This window comes from Antechinus flavipes, chromosome 3 (assembly GCF_016432865.1).
Source record: "Antechinus flavipes isolate AdamAnt ecotype Samford, QLD, Australia chromosome 3, AdamAnt_v2, whole genome shotgun sequence".
Taxonomy (NCBI): Eukaryota; Metazoa; Chordata; class Mammalia; order Dasyuromorphia; family Dasyuridae; genus Antechinus; species Antechinus flavipes.
This window is the reverse complement of record NC_067400.1, coordinates 199,793,998-199,814,668: the sequence shown is the minus strand read 5'-3', so window position 1 is coordinate 199,814,668 and position 20,671 is coordinate 199,793,998. Positions and strand designations below refer to the sequence as shown.

At 35.0% G+C, this 20,671-nt stretch overlaps 1 protein-coding gene across 8 annotated transcripts in view; it reads right to left on the bottom strand.

Moving 5' to 3' along the window:
• PHKA2 (phosphorylase kinase regulatory subunit alpha 2) overlaps positions 1-20,671 on the bottom strand; it is a 141,268-nt gene that overhangs the window by 42,435 nt on the left and 78,162 nt on the right. For 7 of the 8 annotated variants that reach the window (XM_051984401.1, XM_051984402.1, XM_051984403.1 and 4 more), the window contains exons 13-17: positions 14,722-14,800; positions 2,587-2,721; positions 1,656-1,765; positions 791-935; positions 468-546 (exon numbers count right to left, since the gene is read on the bottom strand). In XM_051984401.1, coding sequence (XP_051840361.1) covers positions 468-546; positions 791-935; positions 1,656-1,765; positions 2,587-2,721; positions 14,722-14,800 — 548 coding nt within the window. The remainder of the gene's footprint in view (positions 1-467; positions 547-790; positions 936-1,655; positions 1,766-2,586; positions 2,722-14,721; positions 14,801-20,671) is intronic. The other variant, XM_051984404.1, reaches the window with a different exon arrangement.

Genomic DNA, 20,671 nt, shown 5'->3' with positions numbered 1-20,671 from the left:
ATTATAAGGAGAGTAGAGGACAAGACAGTTGAGAGTTTTGGCAGTTTCTTTAATAGTGGTAGAGTTAAAAGCTGATTTGAAAAACAGAGGATAAGCTAATGTTTTTACACTTATACCTCCTTCTTTGATTATGACAACAGAACTGGACTAACTTCTACCAGGGTAACCCCCAAACCCCAAAGACCTTAGATACTATGGCCACTTTTTAATCTATTTTTTTTTCTATTCCCTATGCTACATCATATGTCCATAACTTTTAGAGGCTTCATTATTAACTGTTCAGAATACATATGTCCTATGAACAAATAAAGAAGGAAAGATAAGACAAAAAAGGTAAGAAAATATTTTTTATTTTTACTTTGATTACTTACTGCTATTATTAATAATATATCACATAAATAGATGAAGGAAAGAAAAGCAGAAGGAAAAAACCAAACCAAATAGTCACTTGGTAAATCATGAGTTACCTTGCTCCTCCAAAGTATCCATCCTCCAGTTTCCTAATTGTGGAAAGCACTGCTGAATCAATATCTGAGCCATCATTTGCTAAAGGGAAAAAAATGATGTTACCTTCCTGCCATAGGAACAAATTCTTGTAAGTCTTTAAAAATATCTTTTAATTAATTTTCTAGAACACAGTCTGATTTATATACCATTACTAAAAAGTATTCTTGGGCTAAAAAGCTAGATGTGGCCAATAAGCAAGGCTCTTATTGTGATATTTATTTTGAAAGGGATCAAAATGAATAGCTCATTTTCTAATGAATCAGACAGAAGTAGCATGAATTACTGAGCATTGTGTGAGTAATAGGGAAAGTGAGAGTAGGTCTTCCTGTCATTCTCCATCGGGAACAGAGATAAGCCAATTCAATCCGAAGCATCTCCACAATCATCTCATTGTCTAGAGCCAAGTAGAAGTGGTGCTGATCAGTAAACTGTGGATCAGAAAACACATTATGTACAAAGCCAAGTTTCATATTTTTTTTAATAAAATTAAAACATGAATCAACAAATAATTTTTTTAAATGAAAAGGGCTTCTCACAATTTTCTTCCTCTTTACTGTTTTAAGACAAATTACACTGTAAAGAGATTACTATTTTGATGTGGGTTATAGAAGAAAAGGAACACTCTAAGATTTACTATCAGCATTTTAGGAAGGTATTTAACTGCCTCTCCAAACAAGTCTCTAAAAGGAAATCAATACCTAATTTCTATTTCTTCCAAGGCTGCAGGGTTGAGAGATTATGTCAAAATGACAAGTAGCAACAAGAGGGTGAGGAATTGGAAATTTTGCTGTTTGATTTGAAAACTTTTATCTTTTACAGAATATTAAAGCTACAGGTCTTGTAATTCAAGATACATATGTGTGTGTATGTATGTATATATGTGTGTGTAGAGAGAGAGAGAGAAAGACAGAGAGACACAGAGACAGAGACAGACAGACAAAAAAGAGTGAGGAAAGAAGAGGGAGAGAAAGAATATGAATTAGAATAAGTATTAGCTTTCTATATTTTAAACAAATCTACTACACTAAAAGTAGATAGACACATTACTACACAAAAGAGAGTTTAGCAATCAATCAAGCAAATATTTATTAAACACCTATTTTCTGAACAAAAGGAAATAAGATTTGCTGCTGGATTATTGTCCTCACCTGAGGAGTAAAAGTAAATATCTGATTCCTAATCACATAGAGTTTGGAGGTTCCAAGAACACCAATGTGTCTATATGGTCTCCCACTTAGTTTCATGTTCTTATTCCGACCTATTCACAAAACAAAGGCAAGAACCAAGCTAAGTGAAATGTGATAATGATCAATCTAAGGAACTTCTGGGGGTGAGGGGAAGAGAGTAAGGCACAAGAACAGGTAACAGAGTTAAGAAACCAAAACTCTGGCTTGATTTCAGTAACTTTCAAAAATAAAACCTTATTTGGATATATATAGCACTTTCTTTTCAAATTCATGTATTTGAAAAAAAAAAAGGTTTGTGTTAGCTTTTACTTCTATTAAATTTTAGACTGAACACTTGTGATTATAATCCAATGCTAATTTCTTTTAAAACTATATGAACAGTGGAAGTCCCTTTTCTTTTTTTCATTTGAGAAATAAATCTTTTCTAATAGTGAAAAAAAAATTAAAATTATTATCCACATCCATATTAGGTGACTCTGGTCAAGCCATTAACTACCAAGTACTTCCAGACAATTTTCTGAGTTTATAAATTACAGAGCGATGCTTAGCTATACTGGTAGTTGAGTTTTTAAAAGTAGGAGTTCTCCAAACCAATAAAATGACAGGTCTGCCCTGTCCCATCCCTATATCTCCAGGTAATTAGTTGTAATTTTCAATATGGATCTTATTGAATTGCTTAGAAGCAGATGGAGGCAGTGATAAAGACCTATTTGGAAACTATGTGAATGCTAGCCTCAGTGAAAAAATCATGGATATTTTTACAAACTTAGCAGTAAGTCTGTAAGTAATGATGTCTCTATTTCTCTGTATTTATACACATAGACAATCCTGGAAATGAAATAGATAAAAGTTTTTTTTATTAAAACAATGGACAGCAGCCTTATAAACCTACCAAGCTTGGCATATATGTGGCTAAGAATTCGGCTTGGCTGTACTCGGATTGGCTGAATGTCAGCAATGCTCTGCACACTGAATCCATGCTTTCTTAGCAATTCTTTAATTTTATTTGATTCTGCCAAAATGGTGACTAGGAAAAGAAAAAAAAGAGGAGAGAGTATGGGTTTAGATGATCAGTTTTTCATTTTCATCAGTCACTAATCTTTCACTGCTTTTTGTCAAAAATTATCATGATATTTCTTCTCCTGTCGCACATTTAGGACTCAAATGAAGTCTTTTCATTCAATCAATAAGCATTTTATTCAACACTGATCATATGAATCACTTATGTAAGACATAAAAAAAAAAAGCATGATCTTTAACCTCAAGGAACTTACATTCTACTTAAGAAGATAAAACAAAACACAAAATTATCTGCAATCCAAGTTTGCATATTTACTTTGTGATTGGTACAAAATACTAAAATAGTAAAGATAAAGGAAAGATTTCTTTTGCCTGGGATGATAAGGCTTCACCGGGGAGTTAGCATTTGAGTTGAAATTTGGAAGGTTTTCAAGAGATAGAAATAGGACAATGTAGAGGGAATGACAAAGAGATAGTAAAGTGGAGTAAAGGCACATAGTTAGTAAAGCACAAAGCATTTCTGCAGTATAGCAAACAACCCAATTAGGCCAGAACTAATGATAAATATAGAGAATAACAATGAGGGACAAACCCGGGATGGTGGAGTAAAGACAAGGAATTGCTTGAACTCTCCCAAATTCTCATCCAAACAACAATAAAATAATGAATCAAAATAAATTTTGATTTAAAAAAAAAAAGATGGAGTGAAATAACCTTCTAGTCTAAGAAAACTTACAAAGTTGACAAGAGAGGTCTATCTCACTTGGGTGCGAGTAGAGATAGGCAAGCCAGAGATAGGCCTTGGGAGTAACTGTATAACTGAATCACTTCTAGAGCTGCCAGTTCAGATATTATAAGGAGATCAGCTAACTAGTCAGAAGGAGATTACAGAGGATTCTTTGCTGACGGGGGAAGTAAGACCCTGTTGCATTGCTTTATACATGATTACAGATCCCAAGATCAAGAGAAAGAGAACTAGCAGGAGAAGGAACCTTAGACATAGATCCAGGGTGGAAAAGAGTGCTTGTGGTTGGTCACAGACCAAAGCACAGCCCAAAACAGTAATCTTACCTTTCTTTACATGGTACCACCTTGAAAAATTGAAAATTTACAAATTGCCAGAATTAGTTCAGAAGACAGCAGCACAAAAAACCTGAAGCTTGGGACAATGTTCTTCTATCCCATGAGCAGAGTTCAACTTTAACATGAAATTGAAAGTCGAGAAATAGGCTGAAAAAATGAACAAAAAATAATAAAAAGAACCTGCCCACAGAAAGTTACTGTAGAGACAGGAACAAGCAAGATATAACTCAGAAGACAATGAAGTTAAAACAATTACATGCAAAGCTTCAGAGAAAAATGTGAATTGGATCTAGGCCCAAAAAAGAATCCTAGGGGAAAAAAAATCAAAGTAAAGGGAAAATTGGGAAAAGAAATGAGAGTAATGTTAAGAAAATTATGAAACTTGACTCAACAGCTTGGTACAGGTAGCACCACAGAAGTTCGGAAGGAAATAACACCTTAAAAAAGAGAATTGGCCAAATGGTAAGAGGCACAAAAATCCATTAAGGAGAAGAACTCCTTAAAAAGGAGAATTGGTCAAATATAAAAGAAGGAACAAAAATCCAATGAGGAAACTAATTTCTTAAAAATCAGAATTGGGCAAGTGGAAGCTAATAACTCCATGAGATATGAAGAAAAAAAAAAAAACCAAACAAAGCCAAAAGATTAAAAACAAAAAACTAAGTGAGGTATCTTCCTGGAAAAACTTACCAAAAAACAGATCAAGGTGAGATAATTTAAAATTACTGGACTGCCTGAAAGCCATGATTAAAAAAAAAAAAAAAAAAAAGCCTAAACATCATATTTCAAGAAACCATCAAGAAAAATTGTCCTGACATCCTAGAACCAGAGGATAAAACAGAAACTGCAAGAATCCCCCAATTTCTGCAAATGTGTATTGTATCTAGGATATACTGCAACATATTTAACATATATGGGACTGCTTGCCATCTTGGGGGGGGGGAGGAAGGAGGGAGGGGAAAAAACGAAACGTAAGTGATTGCAAGGGATAATGCTGTGTAAAAATTATCCTGGCATGGATTCTGTCAATACAAAGTTATTATTAAATAAAAATAAAATAAAATAAAATAAAATAGTAGAAATTAAAAAAAAAAAAGAATCCCCCAATAACCTCCCCAAAAGATCCCCAAATGAAAAAGTCCAGGAATATTACAGCCAAATTCCAGGGCTTCCAGGTCAAGGAGAAAATATTGCAACCATTCAGAAAGAAATAATTCAAATACTGTAAAGCCACACTCAGGATCACACGAGATTTAACAGCTTCTACATTAAAGGATAAGAGGACTTGGAATATGATATTCCTGCGGGCAAAAGAGCTAGAATTATGACTAAGAATCACCTACCTAGCAAAAATGAATATAATTCTTCAGGGGAAAAATAAATTTTTAATTAAAGAGAAGACTTTCAAGGATTTCTGAAGAAAATACCAGAGCTGAATAGAAAATTTGACTTTCAAATACAATGCTTAAAAGAAGATCTTTAATAAGGTGAAACTGTTTACATTCCTACATAGGAATATTATATTTGTAACACCTAAGAACTTTACCATTATTAAGGAAGTTAGTTAGAAGGAGTATTCATAAATTAAAAGGCATGGGTTTGCATTGACTATGATGGGATGATATTTAAAAAAAGGAGAAAAAGGGATACACTAAGAGAAGAGGAAGAGATAAATAGAATAGGGTAAACTATCTCACATCAAAGAGGCGAAGAAGAGCTTTTATAGTGGAAAGGAAGATAGGAGTGGGGTCAGAGGGTCTGACAGACACACTTGAACCATACTCATTGGAACTGGGTCAAAGAGGGAATAACATACAGTTATTAGGTTTTGAATTCTATTTTACCCTACTTAAAAATAGGAGGAAAAGGAGATAATAAATAGGGGGTCAAGGGAACTGATAGAGATTGGGGGGGGGGGTGTGAACTGGAGGAGCCGTGGTCAGAAGCAAAACATTTTTGAGGAGAGTCAAAGTGAAAGGAAAGAAAAAAGGATAAATGGGAAAAAAGCAGAACGGAAAGAAATATATTGTAATTATAATTATGAATGTGAATGGGATGAACATTCACAAAACAGTAGAGAACAAAGTGGATAAAGTGTGATACCATAAGCAAACTAGGGGAACATGGGAGAGTTTACCTAACAGATCTATGGATAAAAGAAGAATGGGGGTGGGGGGTAAGATATTGTTTTAGACATGACTATGACTTGCTGGTAAACAAAAGATAGAGAACATTACAAGATATAAAATGGTTAATTCTGATTACAGTAAATTAATACATCATTGCACAGAGTCAATTCAGTCAAGAATAGAAGGAAAGAAAAAAACTGCGAAAAATTTTTGCAGCAACTTTCTCTGGAAATAAAGGTCTCATTTTTCAAATATATAGAGAAGTGAATAAAAATTTTAAAAATCCAAGTCATTCTCCAATCGACAAATGGCTAAAAGATATGAATAGATAGTTTTCAGAAGATAACGAAACTATTTCTAGGAAGCAGGGAAGGAAAGAAAGGGAAAGGGGGAGGAAGAGGAATAAGAGGAAGGGAGGAGAGGAAAGAGAAGAAAGAGAGATATAGAATGAGAGGAAGATGGAAAGGAAGATGGAAGGGAGAGAAAAAGAGGCAAGGGACAATTTGTGAAAAGTTTGAATGACAGGAATAAATTTGTACTTTAGCCTACCGGAAAAGAGGAGCCATTGATGGTTGTTGATCTACAGAATAATGTAAACAGAACTGTGTTTTAAGAAGATTTTTTTTTCCTGAGACAACTGGGGTTAAGTGACTTGCCCAGTGTCATAGAGCTAGGAAGTGTTAAGTGTCTGTGTTTTAAGAAGTTTAATCCACAGGTTATCTGTATGAATGTTAGAGCAGCAGAAGAGATAAGGGGCAAGAAATCAATTCAAAGGCTACTGCTACAGTTCAGGTAGGGCAGAGAGTTTGAACTAAACGGTGATAATACTAGGGATTCAAAAAATGGAAATAAAATTAGTAAAAGTAGTATTGGATTAGATGTGAAGAAAGAGTCAAAGATGGTCTGGATGATTCAAAAGATGATGAGTAACAGAATGATAGTACTTATTAACAGAAAAAAGCTAGTTTGGGGACAAAATGAAAAGTTTGTTTTAGACATGTCTATGAATTATTGGTAAAACATTTAGATTGAAAATACCTAGTAGGTAGTCAGAGATGTGAATAGTTTAGAAGAGAAATGTAAAAAAAAATCTGAATTTTAAAAAATCAATTTTATTCTGATTTCTCACTAAAACTGTTTTCTATTTTTCAATGTATATTCATTAAGTCATGTTGAATACAAATGCATGCAAATCTTATAGACTATACCAATGATTTAGACGGTATAATTGATTTAATGTAATATTATTAGAGAGTTCATAGACAAAAATCATAGAAGATGGGCAGGCATGAATGAATTATAATCTATACTGGGCTTTTTTTTAATTATAACTTTTTATTTACAAAACATATGCATGGATAGTTTTTTAACATTGACCCTTGCAGAACCTTCTGTTCCAAATTTTCCCCTCCTTCACTCTGCCACCTCCCCTAGATGACAGGTAGTTAAATAACATGTTAAATATGTTAAAGTATATGTTAAATAAAATATTTGTAGACATATTTATACAATTACCTTGCTGCTCAAGAAAGATCAGATCTAGAAAGAAGGTAAAAAAACCTGAGGTGGAAAACAAAAATGCAAGCTAACAATAACAGAAGGAGTGGAAATGTTATGGTCCACACTCATTTCCCATAGTTCTCTCTCTGAGTGTAGCTGATTCTCTTTATTACTGAACAATTGGAACTGGTTTGGATCATCTCATTGTTGAAGAGAGCCATGTCCATCAGAATTGATCATCATATAGTATTGTTGTTCAAGTGTATAATGATCTCCTGGTTCTGCTCATTTCACTCAGCATCAGTTCATGTAAGTCTCTTCAGGCCTCTCTGAAATCATCCTGCTGATCATTTTTTACAAAACAATACTATTCCTTTTTTTTTTTCTTTTTTGATCTGATTTTTCTATTTTTTTTTTTTTTACTTAATGATTACTTTATAATGACAACATTATTCCTTGCACTCATTTCTTTTCCGATTTTTTTCCCCCTCCCTCCCTCCACCCTCTCCCCTAGATGGCAAGCAGTCCTTTATATGTTGGATATGTTGCAGTATATCCTAGATACAATATATGTTTGCAGAACCGAACAGTTCTCTTGTTGCATAGGGAGAATTGGATTCAGAAGGTATAAATAACCCGGGAAGGAAAACTAAAATGCAGATAGTTCACATTTGTTTCCCAGTGTTCGTTCTTTGGGTGTAGCTGCTTATGTCTGTCATTTATCAATTGAAACTTAGTTAGGTTTCTTTGTCAAAGAAATCCACTTCCATCAAAATATGTCCTCATACAATATCGTTGTCGAAGTGTATAATGATCTCCTGGTTCTGCTCATTTCACTTAGCATCAGTTCATGTAAGTCTCGCCAGTCCTCTCTGTATTCATCCTGCTGGTCATTTCTTACAGAATAGTAATATTCCATAACATTCATATGCCACAATTTACCCAGCCATTCTCCAATTGATGGGCATCCATTCATTTTTCAGTTTCTAGCCACTACAAATAGGGCTGCTACAAACATTTTGGCACATACAGGTCCCTTTCCCTTCTTTAGTATTTCTTTGGGATATAAGCCCAATAGAAACACTGCTGGATCAAAGGGTATGCACAATTTGATAATTTTTTGGGCATAATTCCAGATTGCTCTCCAGAATGGTTGGATTCGTTCACAACTCCACCAACAATGCATTAGTGTCCCAGTTTTCCCGCATCCCCTCCAACATTCATCATTATTTTTTCCTGTCATCTTAGCCAATCTGACAGGTGTGTAGTGGTATCTCAGAGTTGTCTTAATTTGCATTTCTCTGATCAATAATGATTTGGAACACTCTTTCATATGAGTGGTAATAGTTTCAATTTCATCCTCTGAAAATTGTCTGTTCATATCCTTTGACCATTTATCAATTGGAGAATGGCTTGATTTCTTATAAATTTGAGTCAGTTCTCTATATATTTTAGAAATGAGGCCTTTATCAGAACCTTTAACTGTGAAGATGTTTTCCCAGTTTGTTGCTTCCCTTCTAATCTTGTTTGCATTAGTTTTGTTTGTACAAAGGCTTTTTAATTTGATGTAATCAAAATTTTCTATTTTGTGATCAGTAATGGTCTCTAGTTCATCTTTGGTCACAAATTTCTTTCTCCTCCACAAGTCTGAGAGATAAACTATTCTATGTTCCTCTAATTTATTTATAATCTCGTTCTTTATGCCTAGGTCATGGACCCATTTTGATCTTATCTTGGTATATGGTGTTAGGTGTGGGTCCATGCCTAATTTCTGCCATACTAATTTCCAATTATCCCAGCAGTTTTTATTAAATAATGAATTCTTTTCCCAGAAGTTAGGGGCTTTGGGTTTGTCAAACACTAGATTGCTATAGTTGACTATTCTGTCTTGTGAACCTAACCTTTTCCACTGATCCACTAATCTATTTCTTAGCCAATACCAAATGGTTTTGGTGACTGCTGCTTTATAATATAATTTTAGATCAGGTACAGCTAGGCCACCTTCGTTTGATTTTTTTTTCATTAATTCCCTTGAGATTCTCGACTTTTTATTGTTCCATATGAATTTTGTTGTTATTTTTTCTAGATCATTAAAATATTTTCTTGGAAGTCTGATTGGCATAGCACTAAATAAATAGATTAGTTTAGGGAATATTGTCATCTTTATTATATTCGCTCGGCCGATCCAAGGGCACTTAATATTTTTCCAATTATTTAAGTCTAACTTTATTTGTGTAGAGACTTTTTTATAATTTTGCTCATATAATTCCTGACTTTCCTTTGGTAGATAGATTCCCAAATATTTTATGGTATCAACAGTTATTCTGAATGGAATTTCTCTTTGTATCTCTTGCTGTTGAGTTTTGTTGGAGATGTATAAAAATGCTGAGGATTTATGGGGATTTATTTTGTAGCCAGCTACTTTGCTAAAATTATGAATTAATTCTAATAGCTTTTTAGTAGAATCTCTGGGGTTCTCTAGGTATACCATCATATCATCTGCAAAGAGTGATAGTTTGGTTTCTTCATTGCCTACTCTAATTCCTTTAATATCTTTCTCGACTCTTATTGCCGAGGCTAGTGTTTCTAATACGATATTAAATAATAATGGTGATAGAGGGCAACCTTGCTTCACTCCAGATCTTACTGGGAAAGGTTCCAGTTTTTCTCCATTGCATATGATGCTTACTGATGGTTTTAAATATATGCTCCTGACTATTTTAAGGAAAAGTCCATTTATTCCTATGCTCTCAAGTGTTTTTATTAGGAATGGATGTTGGATTTTATCAAATGCTTTTTCTGCATCTATTGAGATGATCATATGGTTTTTGTTTGTTTGGTTATTGATATAGTCAATTATGCTAATAGTTTTCCTAATATTGAACCAGCCCTGCATTCCTGGTATAAATCCTACTTGGTCATAGTGTATTATCCTGGGGATGATTTTCTGTAATCTTTTTGCTAATATTTTATTTAAGATTTTAGCATCAATATTCATTAGGGAGATTGGTCTATAATTTTCTTTCTCTGTTTTCAGCCTACCTGGTTTAGGTATCAGTACCATGTCTGTGTCATAAAAGGAGTTTGGTAGGACTCCTTCAATCCCTATTTTTTCAAATAGTTTATTTAGCATTGGAGTTAATTGTTCTTTAAATGTTTGGTAGAATTCACATGTAAATCCATCTGGTCCTGGGGATTTTTTCTTAGGGAGTTGATTGATAGTTTGTTCTATTTCTTTTTCTGAGATGGGACTGTTTAGGATATTTACTTCTTCCTCTGTTAGTTTGGGCAAGCTATATTTTTGGAGGTATTTTTCTATTTCATTTAAGTTGTCAAATTTATTGGCATAAAGTTGAGCAAAGCAACTCCTAATTATTGCTCTAATTTCCTCTTCGTTACTGGTGAGTTCTCCCTTTTCATTTTTAAGACTAACAATTTGATTTTCCTCTTTCCTTTTTTTAATCAGATTTACTAAGGGTTTGTCTATTTTGTTGGTTTTTTCATAGAACCAACTCTTAGTTTTATTAATCATTTCAATAGTTTTTTACTTTCAATTTTATTGATCTCTCCTTTTATTTTTAGAATTTCAAGTTTAGTGTTTGACTGGGGGTTTTTAATTTGTTCCTTTTCTAGCATTTTTAGTTGCAAACCCAATTCATTGATCTTCTCTTTCTCTATTTTATGCAAATAGGCCTCTAGAGATATGAAATTTCCCCTTATTACTGCTTTGGCTGCATCCCATACATTTTGGTATGATGTCTCATTATTATCGTTTTCTTGTGTGAAGTTATTAATTATGTCTATGATTTGCTGTTTCACCCAATCATTCTTTAGCATGAGATTATTTAGTTTCCAATTATTTTTTGGTCTACTTCCCCCTGGCTTTTTGTTGAATGTAATTTTCATTGCATCGTGGTCTGAAAAGGATGCATTTACTATTTCTGCCTTACTGCATTTGAGTTTGAGGTTTTTATGTCCTAATATATGGTCAATTTTTGTATAGGTTCCATGAACTGCTGAAAAGAAAGTGTATTCCTTTCTGTCTCCATTACATTTTCTCCAGAGATCTATCATATCTAACTTTTCTAGTATTCTGTTTACCTCTTTGACTTCTTTCTTATTTATTTTGTGGTTTGATTTATCTAATTCTGAGAGTGCAAGGTTAAGATCTCCCACTATTATAGTTTTACTGTCTATTTCTTCTTGCAGCTCTCTTAGTTTCTCTTTTAAGAATTTAGATGCTACACCACTTGGTGCATATATGTTTAATATAGATAATGCTTCATTATCCATGCTGCCCTTTAGCAAGATATAGTGCCCTTCCTTATCTCTTTTAATTAGATCAATTTTTGTTTTAGCTTGATCTGAGATCAGGATGGCTACCCCTGCTTTTTTGACTTCACCTGAAGCATAGTAGATTTTGCTCCAACCTTTTACCTTTAACCTGCATGTATCTCCCCGCTTCAGGTGTGTTTCCTGTAAACAACATATTGTAGGATTCTGGCTTTTAATCCATTCTGCTAACCGCTTCCTCTTTATGGGGGAGTTTACCCCGTTCACATTTATAGTTAGAATGACCAATTCTGTATTGCTTGCCATCTTGTTAACCCCGGATTATGCTTTTCTCCCTTCTTTCCCCTTTCCCTCCCCTTCCCAGTATTAAGCTTGTGAGCACCACTTGCTTCTCACAGCCCTCCCTTTTTAGTATCCCTCCCCCCGCCTTAGAGTTCCTCCCCCTATCTTACCCCTTTCCCTCCCCGTTCCCGTATTCCCTTCCGCTTAGCTTATTCCTTCCCTTTTCACTTTTCCCTTCTCACTTTTCAATGAGGTGGGAGAAGTTTCACCATAGATTGAATATGTCTTAAGATTTTTCACTTAAAGCCAATTCTGAAGGCAGTAAGATACCCCACTATATTCATCCCCCTCCTTCTTTCTCTCAGATATAATGGGTTTCCTATGCCTTTTCATGAGATGTACTACCCCCACTTTACCCTTTTTCTGGTACAATGTCCTTTCCACATCAGTTTCTAGAACAAGGTATACATGTATTCTTTATACATCTTTATAGCCGAAATATAGTTCCCAAGATTAATCTTTACCTTTTTAGATTTCTCTTGAGTTCTATATTTGTAGATCAAATATTTTGTTAAGTTCTGGCTTTTTCATCAGAAATAGATGAAATTCGCTTACTTCGTTGAATGTCCATCTTCTTCCCTGGAAAAAGATGCTCATTCTCGCTGGGTAAGTTATTTTTGGTTGCATACCAAGTTCCTTAGCCTTTCAGAATATCATATTCCAGGCCCTTCGATCTTTTAATGTGGATGCTGCCAGATCCTGGGTGATCCTTACTGTGGCTCCTTGATACTTGAATTGGGTTTTTCTAGCCGCTTGCAATATTTTTTCCTTCATCTGAGGGTTCTGGCATTTGGCCACAATATTCCTTGGTGTTTTGATTTTAGGATCCCTTTCAGTGGGTGATCGATGAATCCTTTTAATGTTTATTTTTTCCTCTGTTCCTATGACTTCTGGGCAGTTCTCTTTGATAATTTCCTGGAAAATAGTGTCCAGGCTCTTTTTTTCATCATGTTTTTCTGGAAGTCCAATGATTCTCAGATTGTCTCTCCTGGATCTGTTTTCCAGGTCTGTTGTCTTCCCCAGAAGGTATTTCACATTTTTCTCCATTGTTTGATTTTTTTGGATTTGCTTGACTGATTCTTCTTGTCTCTTCGAGTCATTCAATTCCACTTGTTCAATTCTGATTTTCAGTGAAGTGTTTTCTTCACTCACTTTTTTAAGATCTTTTTCTAATTGTCCAATTGAATTCTTTTGTTCTGTGGAATTTTTTTCCATTTCACCAATTTTGTTTTTTAGAGAGCTATTTTCTGTTTCCAGTTCACCAATCCTATTTTTCAAGGATTTTACTTCTTTATCCACTCTCTCTTTAACTGACTTCTCCAGGCTCTTTTGCCAAGCCTCCCTCTCCTTTTCCCATTTTTCTTCTAGCTCCCTTGTGAGAGCCTTTTTAATTTCCTCCATGAGGTTCATCTGTGCTGAGGAACAGATGATCTCCTCCTTTGGGGATTCACCTGGAGACAGTCTGTTTTTAGTCTCCTCAGGATTTAGAGTCTGCTCTCTATCTGTATAGAAGCTGTCAAGGGTTAAAGTCCTCTTCAGCTTCTTGCTCATTCTGTCTAATAATCAGAGACAAACTAGCAAAGAAAAACAGAAAAAACTGGAGTCTTTCTTTGGGGGGGGGGGGCTGGGTATGTTACCGAGCTTCCTCTCCAGACTGCGGGGGGCAGCAGTGAGGCACTAGCAGGACTGTGTGCGCGTGGGCTCTGAGATCCCAGAGTGTGCTGAGTCACTGTGGGGGGGGGGGGGGGGGGGGCAGCCAGGTCCCGGGAGACTCCAGCTGTTTGGGGTTGTGTTCTTCATCCCCGGTGTTTTTAGCTTCTCTGCTGGGCTGCTGACTTGCTGCCGGAGCAAAGTATCCAAACCTGTAGCAAAGCTCTCCCCGCAGAGACGGCTGCGATCACTCCCCACCCCCTCTCCAGTCTGCTCCTGTGCTCTCACTGCCGCTGCCCTCAGCCTGCGCCCGATCTAAAACCATCCCAGCCCTCCAGTAAAGACAGACCTTTCTTGGCGAATCTCAAGGATGGCTTCTCTTGGTAACTATATGTGGGTTTTTTTCAGTCAAGCATTGATTCAGAGGCTTGTAATGAAGTGGATAGTGAGAGAAAGTGCGGAGCTTACACAGCTGTGAGCCTCCTCTCCGCCATCTTAACCGGAAGTCCCGAAACAATACTATTCCATAACATCCATATACCACAATTTATTCAACCATTCTCCAATTGATGATCATCTATTCATTTTCCAGTTTCTAGCCACTACAAAAAGGGCTGCCACAAACATTTTTGCACATATGGGTCCCTTTCCCTTCTTTAAGATCTCTTTGGGATATAAGCTCAATTGTAACACTACTAGATCAAAAGGTATGCACAGTTTGATAATTTTTTGAGCATAGTTCTAAACTGCTCTCCAGAATGATTCGATCTGTTCACAATTCCACCAATAATGTATGTGCCCCAGTTTTCCCACATCCTCTCCAATCTATATTAAAGAATATCCACATCAATGAAATCACAGATTTACTGAAGTAATTAAATATGTTATTTGCTACAAAGATTGATACTCAAGTATATGCACTATTTCATTAAGTGAGAAGCAAGGAAATAGAAACTGAATTAACAGTGATTATTAAAAGTCAAATGTGGTTAGATAGCACAATTACATACCTTGTACTACAACATCAGGTTTAACTGCTGTTGAAAATCTTCTATTTAAGGGATCAATTTCCCCAGTGGCTAGGAATCCCTACAGAAAAGAAATGAAAAATATAGTTAATCCTTTTATAACAACTATAAATATGCTGTCTAATCAAAACCCAATCCCAAATCTCTGGTTTAGGAAAAAAAAATGTTTGCAACTTAATATGACATATTTAAGAGTACATGTTCATTATAATAATCCACCACAAAAAATGAGACCACTTTGATTATAATTTATTCTATTTACTTACTGTTCATGGACAAAATCATAGAAGATGGGCAGAACATCAATTATCACAAAAGAAAAATCCAAGGAGCAGTGTTTTTCTATTCCAGCCTACAGCTCTCCCCATTTCCTTGATTTTCTTGACTCCCCAAACTATGAGGGCTGGTTAATTTCCTATTTGAGTTCCAAATTACTTCACAGTTCATCAGCAGCCTCTCAGTGGGTATTTGCAGAAATATTGGCTATATGATGGTGTCAATATTGACAGAAACAGCCATACTTAAAAAATGACTAGCTCCATTCTGTCATATACTTATACAATGCTAGAAATCGGAGACTTCTGACTCATGAACAGCTAATTTCATGCACAGGCTAAAGAGATAATTTTCTGGATAATTTTCACTTAGCATCAGTTCATGTAAGTAAGTCTCTCCAAGCCTCTTTGTATTCATCCTGCTGGTCATTTCTTATAGAATAAAAGGAATTTCTTATTGATCTCCTGAATATTTACTGCTTATATTTCAGACAGTAACAAATCACAACCATGCTATTTGTTTACATAATAAAAGAAAAAGCTGGAAGAATATCAATTAAAAGGAGAATTCAAGGCTCTGTGGGAAAAATAGATGAAATGCTTCAAATGAAAACAGAAAAGGGGTGGGGGAACATTTAAAGAAGTAAATAATTACTAAAGATCACAAATTGCTGGGGAAGAAACTGAAATCTTAAGCTGCATAACTGATGGCAGGGGTTTCAAAAGCTTTCTGGATCATGGTTTAAAAGAAATGAAAAACAGATTCTTTACTAAATAGGGCATGAATTTAAGCACTAGTAATAATATACTTATTTAGAGGTTTGAAAAAAATGTAGTGATAAATAATGTTTTAAAACAAAAAATGGAAAGTCAGGGAGATAACTGCCCACATACATCTGACAAAATTTAGGGAAAAGGAACATAAGAAATCTGAATATTAATATAAATGACATTAAAGATGACACAATGACATCTGCTTTTCTTTCTCATTCTAAGGATTATAGACTTTTCTATCTTTCTGATTTATAGTTGAAACCTCCTTAAATATAATGTCTCATACCTTGAGAACAGAGTTCTTATTATTCTATTTGTATTCAGCTTTAGCATAGTGCCTTGAATATAGTAAAAGCTTACTAAGTTTGTTCACTCACTAATTCAATTTCACCCACAATGGAATATAGCTACAGACACTTAATAGCTGTGTGATTGACATCTAACCTTATTTGCCTTAATTCCTCATCTACAAAATGAATTGGAAAAGGAAATGTCAAAATACCCTAGTTTCTTTGTCAAGAAAACTCCAAAATGGGTCATAAAGAGACAACTACAACTGAACAACAGCAACAGGTCCCCAACAACAGTCAATTCTAAGATATACCATATCCAATTCAACTCTTTCCTAAATTAAAAATTATGTAAGTTTTGTCCTTCTTGGTTCTGATATTTATGGTACAGGGATTGGGTTATGGTTTAGGAGGGGTTTGTTTTGGTTGGCTGGGACACTAACAATTTACCCACAAGTGGAGTACCTCATATATCTATGTTAGGCTCTTGCCTGTTCAATACTTTTTAAAAAATTTAATTTTTTAACAGTATTTTAGTTTTCCAATTACATATAAAGATAGTTTTCAACATTTTGGGGGGAAGGTTTTGTGTTCCAAATTTTTTTTCTTTCTCCCTTTCTTTCCTCTCCAATCTCCAAGAGAGTGTGCAATTTGCCCTAGGTTTTATATGCTACATTCATTTTTAGCTGTTCAACATTTTTAACAATTCCTTTGATAAAAGCACAGATCGTCTGAAAAAAAAATTTGCAGGCAACAAAAAAGTTAGGAAGCATAACTAACATGCTGAATGACAGAATCAAAATCCAAAAAGATATCAATAGACTAAAATTATATTCTTTCTACCAGAGATAGAGCTGACATGTGACAATAATTAAAAAACTGCCAAGACTGAAGTTTTAGAGAGCCAAACTGAATCAAATTATCAACTGCTTGTTACTACTTGCATTTGGGTATCTATGGAACACAAAAACTCAAGGGAATGAAAGAAGTCCACACTAGAACAAAATGCTGCCTCACTTCCCCTAGCACTTTTTAAAACAACACAACTCTTGTAAAAAATAAGCAGAATCAAGCAAAAAAAAATTCTACCTTCTGTGTCCATGACCTCTGTCAGAAGGTGGACAGCTTTTCCTCAGCAATTTCTGTAAGCATAGCTTACCAATCAAGTCTTTCAAAATTGTTTCTTTACACTATTGTTGTTATTGTATGAATTACTTTCTGCTTACTTGACTCTGTATCAATTCTTATCAAATTTTCCTGGCTTCTCTGAAATTGTTTCAGTCATAATTTCTTACAGAACTGTAATTAATCCATTACATTCAAATACCACAATGTGTTTGGCCATTCCCCAACTAATGAACACAGTTTTTACTTTTCAGTTCTTTGCCACTACAAAAAAATCTGCTATAATTTTTTTTTTTTTTTAATTCTGGGTCATTTTCTTTTTTTCTTTGATGTCTTTGTGATACAGCTTAGTAGTGTGGTTTTTTTGAGTATAGATTCAAACTGCTTTCTAAAATGCTGGGACCAATAAAATGGCCTTTCTTAATCTTGGTTTTGCAATGTACCTTCTAATATTCTCCAGTAGATTGCAACCACAGTAATCCCTCCTATATTTTTAATCTTCAATCACTACCTACCTATCCTTATCACTCCTTTTCATTCCACAGTGCTGTCAAAGCTATTTTCTTTAAGAGTTAATTAAATCGTGTTGCTTTTCTACTCAAAAAACACCACTGACTCCTTATTGCCTGAGATGCCTCTAAGATAAAACACAAACTTCTGTTTAGCTTTAAAAATCTTTTATAACCTGACCTCTCCCCCATCTTTCTCATCACTACCCCTCACATAAGCAACCCTCTTTTCCTTGTACGTGAGCTTCCATTTCCCATCTCCATGCCTCTAAAGTGGCTATTCCCATGTTTAGAATGTCTTAACGATCTCATAGACTTTTCATTTTCCTTTGAGGGCACCATCATCTACAAGAAGCTTTTCCTCATCTTTATTTAACTTCTGAGTCTTCCCTTTTTGTCTTTTCTGTATTCATTCTCTTTATATTATCTCATAATTTATACATACATGTGCAGTTATCTTTTCCTTTAGAATGCAGACAGATTCCTTATGAACAGGGATTGTCTCATTACTTGTCTTTGTCTCCGTAGTGCCAATCACAGTGCCTGAGACATAGGAAGGCTTAATAAATGCTTGTTGTTTGACTGATTGAAATGTTTGGCAGGTTGAATCATTCTCAAATGTTGGTTTTTATAATAATAAATAATAAGAGCAACTACAACCTCTTCAGTGCTTTTCAAATCTAGCTTTTTAACAATTCTATCAAACAGGGACTATTATTATCCCTATTTTACAGATAGGGAAACCGCAGCTAAGCCAAAGTTCTTTTTTGTCCAGGATCACAAGGATTGTGTCTGAAGCAAGATCTGAATTTGAGTCTTTCTGATTCCAAGTCTTACTTTTTCTCCAAGGTACTACCTAACTTCCTAGAATGTTATGTGTATTTACCTAAAAAATTCAATAGTCAAGGAATGTAGGAATTAAATAAGGAGAAACCCATTAAAAATACTACCCAATTTATGTGGCATTGATTTAGCTACTGGGAATGATTTAGACATTTTATGTATCTATGGTCAAAAGAGACAATGACGAGGTATCATTCCTACTTCTATGCTTCAAATGGAGCTCTGGCTATGTGGTCATCCTTTTTTCAGACTAATTATATTTGTCAACTTTTGGAAGAATTACATGTAGGGCCACAGTTTGGAAGAAGATGCTATAGCTTATAAAACAGGGGCCCTTATGGTGATAGAAGCCTAAGTCTTCTTGCAAAACACAGAAATGAAGATAAAAGAGAACCCAGAGAAGGGACAGTGGCAACCCATGAGGCCACAGAATTCCGATCAGTCTTTCACAAAGATTGGAATCATTTACTGTAGCATATACTGGCTCCCTGCTTATAGGGATTTCAATGAGATGAACTACTAGTCCCTGTTTTGGCAGAACCTGAAGCAATAGTTTCATCAACTTTTGGGAAAAAAAAAAAATGAAGAGGTACTGGAAAACCCAAAGAGCATAATCAAGCATGAATATAGGTTATGCAATTCTATAAAATTACCCTCACAGCTAGGATATGCTGCATTTATCCCATTTTTGACAATTTGATTAAGATTATTCCGCTGCATATGGGAGTCATCAGACTGCGTGTCAGAGATGACTTGTGAGGGCCTCTGCCAGAGAGCAAAAAGTATGGTGAACTCAATAGGATATTTAGGGATGACTATACAGCCTGTCTCAGCTAGACAGCTGCATCCTTCCAACACTGCCAGGCCTGACACCATTCTTCAGGCTGCCACCAGGAGGCCTGTAGTTTGGCCAGCAACTGGAATCAGACAAACTTGTTACTTCCTGGCACAGGAAAGGTCAGTTGCAGTGATCAGGGAAGCCAACAGGTGATATAGACATTCTTATCCTTACAGGTGAGTCATCAAAGTAACAACAACAACAAAAAACAAACAAAAAAACCCACAACCTTCTTACAAGGGCTAGGTAGAGTCTGAGTTAGGAGGAGAACAGATATAAATCAAAAACCCAGGTCAGCAGATGGATTTACATCTGAATTCTATCAAACATTTAAAGAACAATTAACTCCAATGCTAAATAAACTATTTGAAGAAGTAGGGATTGAAGGAGTCCTACCAAACTCCTTTTATGACACAGATATGGTACTGATACCTAAACCAGGTAGGCTGAAAACAGAGAAAGAAAATTATAGACCAATCTCCCTAATGAATATTGATGCTAAAATCTTAAATAAAATATTAGCAAAAAGATTACAGAAAATCATCCCCAGGATAATACACTATGACCAAGTAGGATTTATACCAGGAATGCAGGGCTGGTTCAATATTAGGAAAACTATTAACATAATTGACTATATCAACAACCAACCAAACAAAAACCATATGATCATCTCAATAGATGCAGAAAAAGCATTTGATAAAATCCAACATCCATTCCTAATAAAAACACTTGAGAGCATAGGAATAAAAGGACTTTTCCTTAAAATAGTCAGGAGCATATATTTTAAACCTTCAGTAAGCATCATATGCAATGGGGAAAAACTGGAACCTTTCCCGGTAAGATCTGGAGTGAAGCAAGGTTGCCCACTATCACCATTATTATTCAATATTGTATTAGAAACACTGGCCTCTGCAATAAGAGTCGAGAAAGAGATTAAAGGAATTAGAGTAGGCAATGAGGAAACCAAACTATCACTCTTTGCAGATGATATGATGGTATACCTAGAAAACCCCAGAGATTCTACTAAAAAGCTATTAGAAATAATTCATAATTTTAGCAAAGTAGCAGGATACAAAATAAATCCCCATAAATCCTCAGCATTCTTATACACCACCAACAAAATCCAAGAGCAAGAGATACAAAGAGAAATTCCATTCAAAATAACTGTTGATAGCATAAAATATTTGGGAATCTACCTACCAAAGGAAAGTCAGGAATTATATGAGCAAAATTACAAAAAAATTTTCACACAAATAAAGTCAGACTTAAATAATTGGA